This window comes from Pristiophorus japonicus, chromosome 16 (genome assembly GCF_044704955.1).
Source record: "Pristiophorus japonicus isolate sPriJap1 chromosome 16, sPriJap1.hap1, whole genome shotgun sequence".
NCBI classification, from domain to species: domain Eukaryota; kingdom Metazoa; phylum Chordata; class Chondrichthyes; family Pristiophoridae; genus Pristiophorus; species Pristiophorus japonicus.
In genome coordinates this window covers 127,760,988-127,773,087 of record NC_091992.1, presented here as the reverse complement: position 1 = coordinate 127,773,087, position 12,100 = coordinate 127,760,988, and the positions used below count along the sequence as shown (strand labels likewise).

The following is a 12,100-nucleotide window of genomic DNA, read 5'->3' as shown; positions in this document are numbered from 1 at the left end:
GAAGAGACCAGAATGATGAATGACAAAAATCTTGGCTCAAATGCGGCAAACGACCAGGGAGTCAACATTGTTAATGCGGCACACAGTTCTCTAGGCAGACAAGGGCAATCGGACATGCCCCAGCATGTAGTCGAACCCAAAGGGGGAATTCAACAGAGACCATGGCTAGCTGAATGGCGATTCATGCCATCGCAATGGACAATGTGGCCAGTAATGGGGCCATCAACACTTGATAATGGTGCGCTTAAGGACAGTTACAGAGACAGTCAGAGATGATCAACTGGTAATGGACCTTTTGTTTCCAACAACGGGGACTCCAGCTCATGCTGGAGGTGTGGAGGCAAACACGCAGCCAGAGCTTGCAGGTATCAGCAATATACCTGCAGAAACTGCAACGTCAGCAGTCACTTGGCGCGTATGTGCAGGAAACCTGCAGCCAGGTTGATGTACGAAGGGGACGGGCCCGAAGTCAGCCCTACAAGGCCAAATGAATACTGGGGGAAATCGCTGGAAGCTGATGTTCAGCGAGTTCATGTGGAGCACATACACAGTTCATACACCAGGACACCACCGATAATGATGAAAGTGCTCCTCAATGGCATCCCAGTATTAATGGAGCTAGACAAGGGGGCCAGCCAGTCCCTGATGAGTATCAAACAGTTCGAAAGGTTGTGGGTGTCCAAGGCCAGGAGGCCAAAATTATTGCCGATTGACACACAGCTACGGACACATACAAAGAGATCATTCCGGTGCTAGGCAGCGCCACGGTAATCATGACCCACAAAGGTTCGGAGAACAGGTTGCCACTCTGGATTGTCCCGGGGGATGGTCCTGCACTACTGAGGAGGAGTTGGCTTGCTGTCATGAACTGGAAATGGGGCGATGTCAATGCAATTTCTTCTGTGGAGCGAATATCATGCTCACAGATCCTGGACAAATTTGACTCATTATTTCAACCCGGCATCGGCACTTTCATGGGGGCCAAGGTAGTGATTCACATAAACCCGGATGCCAGGCCAGTACACCACTAGGCCAGAGCGCTGCCGTACGTGATGCGGGAAAAGATAGAATGCGAATTGGACCGCCTGCTGAGGGAAGGCATCATCTCGCCAGTTGAATTCAGTGACTGGGCGAGCCCGATCGTGCCGGTGCTCAAGGCGGATGGGTCGATCAGGATATGTGGCGATTACAAGGCCACCATCAATCGGGTGTCACTCCAAGACCAGTACCTGCTACCGAGAGTGGAGGACCTCTTTGCGACGCTATTCGGTGGCAAACTTTTTTCAAAATTGGACCTGACCTCAGCTTACATGACCCAGAAGCTGGCGAGTGAGTCGAAGAAGCTGACCACCATCACGACACACAAGGGGTTGTTTGAGTGTAACAGATGTCTGTTCGGGATTCGTTCGGCCGCCGCGATCTTTCAGCGAAATATGGAAAGCCTCCTCAAGTCGATTCCAAGGACAGTGGTTTTTCAAGACAACATCCTCATCACGGGTCGCGATACTGAAGAACACCTCCACAACCTGGAGGAGGTGCTACGCAGACTGGATCGGGTAGGGCTGTGACTGAAAAAGGCGAAGTGCGTCTTCTTAGCTCCAGAGATAGTGTAAAGTCCTGTCCCCTCAGTACAGACTCACACGAGGCATGTAGTGAAGTCAAGGTCACTCTGGACCTGCACCTTTATTTCACAGCTCTGGAATGCTACACTTGCCTGAGACCTGTCCTTATATACCTGTCTCTTGCAAGTGCACCCCTAGTGGTAAGGTATGCTGGTGGTTACAGGTCATATCTTATTACAGTCATGTATAGCATGTTGGGATACAGTTGTATATAATAATGTAAGATACATGACATCACCCTCCCCCAAGGTCTTATTGTCTTTATAAGTTCAGTCTCTCAGGTGGTCCACGCTCTCGCCTGGAGCGTCTGAGTTGTGGTTCAGTTGTTTGCCTTGGTGTCTGTTTTTCTTTGGGTGTGGTTGCTGGTATCTCACCTGGGCTGTCTGTTTCGATTGGTGTGATTGTTGTTGACTCGCCTGGGCTGTCTGTTGGGATTGCCCTTTCCTCAGGTTGTTCCCTCTGTCTGTCCACCAGGTGTGGTGCGAGTTCCACATTGTAGTCTGCCTCTGGTTCCGCAGTATTGTTGGTAAATCTGCTTTTGACTTGGTCTACATGCCTCTGGCAGGTTTTGCCATTGTCCATTTGTACTACCAGTAGCCTGTTTCCTTCCTTGCCCGTTACTGTCCCTGCAAGACATTTGGGACCCCTGCCATAGTTTAGTACAAACACTTTGTCCCTTATCTCATTCCATCTCCCCCTCGAATTTCTGTCATGGTTCTCAGTCAGCTTATGGCGCTTTGCCTCAATGATTTCGTGCATGTCTGGGAGGATTAATGAGAGCCTTGTTTTTAAAGTCCTTTTCATCAACAGTTGCGCGGGGGGGATCCCAGTCAGTGAATGTGGACGAGATCTGTATGCCAACAGCAGTCGCGACAGGTGACCCTGCATCATGGGACCTTGGATTTTAAGCATGCCTTGTTTAATAATTTGCACTGCTCTCTCCGCCTGGCCGTTGGAGGCCGGCTTGAACGGTGCCGTCTTGACGTGATTTATGCCGTGGTCAATTATAAAGTCTTGGAATTCTGCGCTGGTGAAGCACGGACCATTGTCACTGACCAATATGTCAGGGATTCCGTGCGTTGCAAACATGGTTGCGAGGCTCTCCACAGTGGTGGAGGTTGTGCTCGAGTTTAAAATGGTGCATTCGATCCACTTTGAAAATGCATCTACAACTACGAGGAACATTTTGCCCATGAATGGGCCAGCATAGTCTACGTGCACCTACAGGACCAATACCCGCATGTGTATATGCAGTAAAAAAAATGTACCAGTTCCTGTTTGGCAGGAAATTTGAGCTGGAGACAGATCATAAACCCCTAACGACTCTTTTGGCCGATAACAAGGCCATAAATGTGAATGCATCGGCCCGCATACGGAGATGGGCACTTACGTTAGTCGCCTATGACTACACAATTTGGTACAGACCGGGCACTGAAAACTGTGCCGATGCACTCAGCAGGCTCCCACTAGCCACCACTGAGGGGGCAGCTGAGCATGATGCTGAGATGGTCATGGCTGTTGAAGCTTTCGAAAGCGAAGGCTCACCTGTGACAGCCCGTCAGATTAAAGTCTGGACAAATAAAGACCCGCTACTGTCTTTAGTTAAGAAATGTGTCCTGAATGGGGACTGGGCAGCCACGTACGGGGCATGCCCTGAGGAATTTAAACCATTTCATAGGCGCAAGGATGAACTCTCGATTCAGGCCGATTGCCTACTATGGGGAAACCGAGTAGTCATGCCCCAGATGGGCAGAGAGGTGTTTATCAGAGAACTTCACAATAAGCACCCGGGCATTGTCATGATGAAGGCAATTGCCAGGTCACACGGTTGGTGGCCAGGGATAGATGCAGACCTGGAACTTTGTGTTTGCAGGGCAACGCACCCAGGGAAGCCCCCCCTCTGGTCCTGGCCCGCCAAGCCATGGTCACGCATCCATGTGGACTACGCAGGTCCCTTCATGGGGAAAATGTTTTTGGTTGTACTGGACGCCTACTCCAAATGGATTGAGTGTGCCATTTTAAATTCAAGCACATCCTCTGCCACGGTTGAAAGTCTACGGGCAATGTTCGCCACCCATGGTCTACTGGATGTCTTGGTCAGCGACAGTGGCCCGTGCTTCACAAGCACTGAATTCCAGGACATCATGGCAGGCAATGGAATCAACCATGTCAGAACAGCACCGTTCAAGCCGGCCTCAAACGGCCAGGCGGAACGAGCAGTGCAGATAATCAATCAGGGGATGCTCTGAATCGAAGGGGGTTCCCTACAAAGCCGCTTATCACGCCTCCTGTTGGCCAATAGATCCCGACCACACTTACTCACAGGGGTTCCACCCACAGAGCTGCTAATGAAAAGGATGCTCAAAACAGGTTATCCCTTATACACCCTACTATGAAAAAAATTGTTGAGAGCAGGTGTCAGTCACAATGTGACTACCATGACAGGAATGTGAGGGCGCGATGTATTGATGTCAATGATCCTGTTTCTGTCCTTAATTACGCTGCAGGGCCCAAATGGCTTGCAGGCACTGTGATTGCCAAAGAGGGGAATAGGGTTTTGGTAGTTAAACTTACCAATGGAGAAATCTGCCGCAAACACGTGAATCAAACTAAAAGGAGGTTCAGCAACTCCATAGAAGAAGCAAAGGAAGAACACGACGTAGAGTTTACTCTACCACAGGTGACCGAACACCGGAACCAAGTGGAGGAGAGCCCAGTCACTGTGGGCAGTCCAGACGGGCCTGAGGCACCGCAAACAGCAGACACTCAGGCCAGCGCCCAACAACCGGAGACCCAACTCAGGCGCTCTACAAGGGAGCGTAAACCACCAGACAGACTTAACCTGTGATCCCAACAAGACTTTGGGGGGGGAGGTGATGTCATGTATTCAACTATCATTTTAACCCATGTATAAGCTGACTTAAGTTGTACACCTTGAGAACATTGACCACAAGGGGCGAACTTGTGGGAGACACTCCTAACCTGGACTTTCAGGTATAAAAGGGGAAGCTCCACCCACCTTTATCACTTGAGGTCTTTGTAATAAAGGTAACTGGCCACAGAGTGACCTTCTCTCAAGTATGGGCCTCATGTGCATTTATACTGTATAGTAAGGACATATCACTTATGTTTGTATAAGGAGTAGGAACTCTGTCTGATATTTCTTCTCTTCAGCTCACGGTGTTAAGGCTAATTGTTATGCCCTTAATATTCGCTAAAACAATACAGACCAGGGATGAAAACCCAAGGTGTCCCTAGCTCATGTAGCTGAACAGTGCATTTACCTATTCCGACATCCGAAGAGCCCTTTATGCAAATTTGTTGCAGGCCCCGTGACTTTATTGAATATTTTCACATCTTTGAGGTTTTTATATGATTTATAGAATCAAATTGTGTAACACAGAAGGAGCCTGTGAATGAATTATTCATTTATTCCCAGTTCTTGGCCCTATCCCTGTACGCTTTCAAATTTTTCTTCTTCAAATACTTATCCACTTTTTTGTTAAAAGCTGTCCATCACAGATTCTGGTAAGGCATGTCCTAAAAGTCCTTGGTGTAAAAAAAATCTCCTAATCTCTCCCTTCATTAATGTGGTAATATTACATTTATGCCCTCCTGTTATGACTCACCAGCAGAAACAATATTTCCCGATTAAACATATAAAAACCCATCATTATTTTAAACATTTCTTAACATTTTTTTAATAATCAAAAGGGCCCAATTCCTCTACACTCCTTTAAATTAAAATCTTTGATCTGTGGTCTCATCTTAGTGCGTATTTTCTGCAACATGCAATATTTTCTTCTTGTATATACCTTCCTGCAAACACATATGTTTTGCTAATGTGACAAGTAGCAGAACAATAGCTATTAAAAGCTTGTGAAACAAAACATTTTTCTTTCCCTCCAGGTACTCAGTGGTGGAGATATGGAGTAATTGCATTCATTTCACTGGTGGCAATAGTAGCAATATCAGTAATAGCTCTATATTGGTACAAGAATAATAAAGGTGAGTGTCTCTTTGCATGGTTACATTCATTGCTCATCATTATTTGAAGTATTTTCCTAACTGGGTGGTTTAATATTTATCTTTATCATTTAATGTTTTTTCTATCATTAGATAAAAACCAAGAGGTAATGCTATAACAGGCAAGAGTCTGTATTGGAGTGGGCCTGGTGTAGGGGGGCTCTATGGTGTAGGGGAGTCTGTATGGGGGGCGGGGAGGTGTAGGGGAATCTCTATAGGGGGGGCTGGTGTAGGGGAGTCTCTATGGGGGGGGGTGTAGGGGAGTCTCTATGGGGGGGGTGTAGGGGAGTCTCTATGGGGGGGTGTAGGGGAGTCTCTATGGGGGGGGCGGTGTAGGGGAGTCTCTATGGGGGGGGGGGCGGTGTTGGGGAGTCTCTATGGGGGGGGGGTGTGGGGGAGTCTCTATTGGGGGGTATAGGGGAGTCTCTATGGGGGGGGCGGTGTAGGGGAGTCTCTATGGGGGGGGGCGGTGTTGGGGAGTCTCTATAGGGGGGGGTGTGGGGGAGTCTCTATTGGGGGGTATAGGGGAGTCTCTATGGGGGGGTTGTAGGGGAGTCTCTATGGGGGGGGAAGAGTCTCTATGGGGGGGAGTGTAGGTGAGTCTCTATGGGGGGGGGGAAGTGTAGGGGAGTCTCTATGGGGGGGGTGTAGGGGAGTCTCTGGGGGGGGTGTGTGTAGGGGAGTTTCTATGGAGGGGCAGAGTCTCTATGGGTGGGGTGTGTAGGGGAGTTTCTATGGGTGGGGGGGGGTGTTGGGGAGTCTCTATTGGGGGGAGGGGTTGTAGTGGAGTCTCCATGGAGGAGGCTGTAAGGGAGTCTCTATGGGGGGGGGGGGGAGTCTATGGGGGGGGATTGTAGGTGAGTCTCGATGGGGGGGGGGGGGAGTGTAGGGGAGTCTCTATGGGGGGGTATAGGGGAGTCTCTATGGGGGGGGTGTAGGGGAGTCTCTGGGGGGGTGTGTAGGGGAGTTTCTATGGGTGGAGGGGGGTGTAAGGGAGTCTCTATGGGGAGGAGGGGTGTAGGGAAGTGTCTATGGGGGGGGGAGGGGGGTTTGCTGTAGGCTGGTGTCGGGGAACCTCCCTCTCTCAGCAGGGCCTGGTTTGGGAAAGGGAAACAGACTGTACTGTCGGCCATGATTAATGCTGGCAGTCATCAATCGTACGGGCGGCCATGATGCTTACTGGCAGCCGAGGCTGACCCTTGACCCGCGCCGTGCCTCCGCTGCGCGCTCTCGGGTTTCACTTCCGGCGGGCGGGCGCGGGCCAGTCACAGGGCTCCACGAGCCGCTCCGCGGGGATTTAAGCGCCTGCGCACTCGCGCTCTCCTTTCTCTCCTGTCCGCCCGCGATCCGACTGCCACGTTCCCGGCCCGGCCGCCTCAGCAAACCAGCCGCCGTCCGCCCGCCCGCAGCCCGCCACCGCGCTCCCACGCTACAGGTCAGGAAGCCCCCGCCCACCTGCCCGCCATGTGGCCTGTCCGCCTGCTGTGCCTGGCCGGCCTGGCCCTGGCCGCCGAGATCGCCGAGGAGGACGACGTGCTGGTGCTGAAGAAGGACAACTTCGAGGAGGCCCTGCAGAAACACCGCCACCTGCTCGTCGAGTTCTGTGAGTGTCCGGGAGGGTCAAGCTAAGCAGCGCACTGACTGGTAAACTCGCAAATAACTAGTGACAACCCACATGTGACTGATGACAACTCTGGTGTGTAACTAGCAGCTACCCCTGGGGGGGGGGGGTGTAACTAGTAACTACCCCTGGGTGGGAGGGGGGGGGGTGTAACTAGTAACTACCCCTGGGTGGGAGGGGGGGGGGGTGTGTAACTAGTAACTACCCCTGGGTGGGAGGGGGGGGTGTGTAACTAGTAACTACCCCTGGGTGGGAGGGGAGGGGTGTGTAACTAGTAACTACCCCTGGGTGGGAGGGGGGGTGTGTAACTAGTAACTACCCCTGGGTGGGAGGGGGTGTGTGTAACTAGTAACTACCCCTGGGTGGGAGGGGGCGGGTGTAACTAGTAACTACCTCTGGGTGGGAGGGGGAGGGGTGTAACTAGTAACTACCCCTGGGTGGGAGGGGGTGTGTGTAACTAGTAACTACCCCTGGGTGGGGGGGGGGGGGCGGGTGTAACTAGTAACTACCTCTAGGTGGGAGGGGGAGGGTTGTAACTAGTAACTACCCCTGGATGGGAGGGTGGGGTGTAACTAGCAACTACCCCTGTGGGGTGGGGTGCAACTAGCAGCTAACCCTGGTTGGTGGGGGGGGTCACTAGCAGCTACTCCTGTGGGGTGGGGTGTAACTAGCAGCTACCCCTGTGGGGTGGGGTGTAACTAGCAACTACCCCTGGGGTAGGGTGTAACTAGCAGCTACCCTTGTGGGGTGTATCTAGCAGCTAACCCTGGTTGGTGGGGGGGGGGGGGTCACTAGCAGCTTTTCCTGGGCGGGTGGGTAACTCTGGTATTTAACTACCATCAGGTAACTAACTAGTAAGGAACCATCAAATATCCGACAATTGACCTAGGGTCCCTTGGGACACCGCAAGGGGGGTGGCCGCCCCTGGCCGGCTCATGCCCCTATAGAGCGGCTGTAGGGTGCTGGGGGCAATCCCCGGGGACTGGCTGCTCTCCCGAGCTGCGGGTTGTTCATGTGTCCGCCTCTGGGCTTGTGTGTGCTCCCTACACCCGGGTCACAAAGTGCCTCCTCCAGGCTGCACCGACAAACTTTGGTCGTGTGTTTTTATTTTGCCAGCGGTGCTTAAATCCCCAGCTGCAGATTAGGCCGCCCAGCGCCTCAGCTTTCTCTCTCCACTGGCCTAAGTGCCCGGCCAGTATCTGTGAAATCTCTGAATGAGGGTGCGTCCGCTGACTAGTGCTGGATTTCCAGAGTTTTAACCTTTGATTTATGTTACTTCTGATCTTGATCTGATATCTCTGTGGCTTGCACTGACTTTACTGAAAAGGGGAAATGATTCCATGTGAGAAGTGTTACTGGTTTTGCATTGTGTGGAAACAAAAAAAGTAAACTGGACTTAATTTAGGGGGGTAAAATCAGTAAATTGCTGGAAACACTCGGGTCAGACAGCATCTGTAGAGAGAGAAACAGTTCATGTTTCAGGTCGATGACCTCATCAGGACTGGACTCAATTTAGGTTTTCTTCTGACTATTTTCAAGTGGGTTTTGCATTCTGCTCAAACTCAATCTTAATATTTTAGACTACTTTTTTTTGGTTGTATCGTAATTCCTTTTGCTTCCTGTTCCTTTGCGCTCCCAGCTACACATACTGTACCAGGAAAGCCCGCAGGGCTAGTGTAACCCGGAGCGACAGGGCTTATTGACGGCTCCTGCCAAGCCACTAGCGACCCGCAGAAAAAGTGAAGGAGGCGGGCTTTCTGCCGAAGATTAAGTTGACGTGTACGAGGGCCAGTGGCCGGACAGTGGGAGCCACAGATTGCATGGTGGGGGCTGGAGAGGGAGTGTCTTGTTCGGCGCTGCTTCCAACGTGTTATTTGGAAGTTCGGGTGAGAACTTCCCCTCGCCCCCTTCCCGATATAAAACCCACCGGAATGACGAGTAATTTCAAACCAAGACTTAGGCTTTTACTTCAAAAATATAGCGAACGCCGAATATTGTAAAATATTGCCACTGGTTGCAGTCTGACCACTGGTAGTGAAGTAGAATGAATGCTGATTTTAAAAAATAACTCCAAAATTGTCCCTCATTAAGTAACTTCTTTCTTCATTGAAGTCTGCTTCAAATATGTATTTGGGATAAATGATGTGGGCAGTTAACTTTTTAATATCGTATGTAAGCTGCACGTGGATTAAAATATTTAGCCTCCTGGAGCTGTCATCGTGAGCATGTGATTTGCTGGAGTGTATAGATTTACCCCAAATCTCCCTCCCCCCACCCCCCAAATATTTCTGCCAGTTTTGGCAATGTCTAGACATGTTAGAGTATGCTTAAAAGGATCGGGGCAGCTGCTGTAGGTTAGGATGGATATGTGACCCATTGCTGTCAGAAGGAAACATTGACATCTGACTTTTGGTTTTAGCTGTTGTGCACATTTCTTAACGGCGTGCATCTTGCGGCTGGGAACTACTTTTGTGCCTAGGGATGCGTTTGGCAGCTGTCTACAGTTAATCAAGAGACTGGCAATTGTTTTCTCATTGCACCAAACTGGTTCCAAGCCTGGAATGGGGATTGGTAAATCCTTTGTTACAAGGAAGCAGGCACTGAGCAGGATGTTTGCAGAAGTCATTTTTATATTTAAAAATAAAAGGGAACTAGATAAGAAAGACTTGTATTTATATAGCGCTTTTCACGACCACCGGACGCCTTGCTGCACTTTACAGTCGATGAAGTACTTTCTGGAGTGTAGTCATAGCTGTAATGTGGGAAACACGGCAGCCAATTTGTGCACAGCAAGCTCCCACAAACAGCAATGTGTTAATAACTCGATAACCTGTTTTTGTTAAGTTAATTGAGGGATAAATGTTATCCTGGACAGCGGAAAAACTCCCCAGCTCTTCTTTTGAAATGGTGCCATGGGATCTTTTACATCCACTTGAGAGCAGTTTAACGTCTCATCTGAAAGACGGCACCTCTGACAGTGCAGCCCTCCCTCAGCACTGCACTGGAGTGTCAGCCTAGATTTATGTGCACAAGTCCCTGGACGTATAGTTGATTGTGATGGTGTATAAGCTGCTCATGGAGAGAATTTAAAATGGAGTAGTGCCAGTAATATACTGCCTGTGTCTAGTTCTTTCAGTCAGAATAGGAAATCTGCGCAAACTGATGTCAAATCTTTCCTTCTACATGTTGCTGAGCTGTCTGAATATCTTGCTGTGAAACTCTGCAATTCAGTTCAATGTTTTCTGTCCAGTGGGGTGGGATCTGGTTGAGAGAAAAAGGATACTTGCATTTATATAGCGCCTTTGTGAAAAATGACGTGATCACAATGACTTGTCTAAACATTTTAGGTTTAAGTACTTGCCTTCCATTCCTAACACAAACATTTGTTAGCAAAATGTTTAAATTATAGGATGAGGTAAGGCTTTGTATAGAGCCCAGACATGCTGTAGTCTATGATTGGTTACAAAGGGCCCAAAATTCGCCACCATTTAGCTCCAGTTTTTTGGAACTAACTTAATTTAAGGTGATTTTGCTAGTTTCGCCAATGATATAACGCCGTCCTTAAAGATAACGACTGTTTTTAAGTACTGTCTTTCTGATGTCACTCGGGCAAACACACCCATAATACCATTTTTGCGAGTTTTGCCAATAAAGATTTTTTTTAAGGATGGTGCTAAGGAGCACTTTTTAAAACCTTGCCGTACCAAGTTGGAGTCCGATCAAAATTGGTGTTACCGTCACCATCTTGGGAAACAGAGCTGAGTTATAGCTTTTGGAGGGAGGGAACAAAACTTGTATACAAACTACTTAAAAATGTTTGTGCAGAGGGAAAAGACAAATTTTATTGCAGTTCCAAACTGAAATTGCGAGAGGTGGGACTTGCGTTCCACCACCAAACTGTTGGTGTCCCGTCTCCGCTGCTCACCATGCTCGAGGCGCACAGGGTCGGAGCACTGGATGGCAGGATCACTCCCTCGGCTGGACACATGAGCTCGGCGCTCGGCTTGCACCCTCCCGGGCTTCCTTTTGAAGCTGAGCTATGTCTGGCCGAGGGAGCGCTCCGGCTGCCGCTCCGAACCTGTGTGCCTTAAACCCGGTGAACAGCAGAGACAGGGCGTCAATAGTTCGGTACAAACATTTAAATTGGACACAAGAAATAGGAGCAGGAGTGGGCCATTTGGCCGGTCGAGCCTGCTCTGCTGTTTAATAAGATCATGACTGATCTGTTCATGGGCTCGGCTCCATTTCCCTGCCTGCTCCCCATAACCCTTTATCCCCCTTTAACGCTTAAAAATCTGTCTATCTCCACCTTAAATATATTCAATGACCCAGCCTCCACTGCTCTCTGGGGCAGAGAATTCCATAGATTTACAACCCTCTGAGAAGAAATTCCTCCTCATCTCAGTTTTAAATGGGCGGCTGCTTATTCTGAGACTGTCCCCTAGTTTTAGTTTCCCCTCAGTGGAAACATCCTCTCTGCATCCATCTTGTCTAGACCTCTTATCTTAAGTTTCAATAAGATCACCTCTCATTCTTCTGAACTCCAATGTGTATGGCTCAACTTATCTTCATAAGTCAACCCCCTCATCTCCGGAATCAACTTAGTGAACTTTCTCTGAACAGCCTCCAATGCAAGTATATCCTTTCTGAAATACAGGGGCCAAAACTGCACACACTACTCCAGGTGTGTCCTCACCAATGCCCTGTACAGTTGTAGCAGGACTTCTCTGCTTTTATACTCTGTCCCCCTTGCAATAAAGGCTAACATTGCATTTGCCTTCCTGATCACTTGCTGTACCTGCATACTAACTATTTGTGTTTCAGGCACAAG

At 49.6% G+C, this 12,100-nt stretch overlaps 1 protein-coding gene across 1 annotated transcript in view; it reads left to right on the top strand.

Moving 5' to 3' along the window:
• The first annotated feature begins 6,941 nt into the window (after positions 1 to 6,941).
• p4hb (prolyl 4-hydroxylase, beta polypeptide) overlaps positions 6,942 to 12,100 on the top strand; it is a 33,284-nt gene continuing 28,125 nt past the window's right edge. The window contains exon 1 of the mRNA XM_070857851.1: positions 6,942 to 7,251. Coding sequence (XP_070713952.1) covers positions 7,113 to 7,251 — 139 coding nt within the window. The 5' untranslated portion in view covers positions 6,942 to 7,112. The remainder of the gene's footprint in view (positions 7,252 to 12,100) is intronic.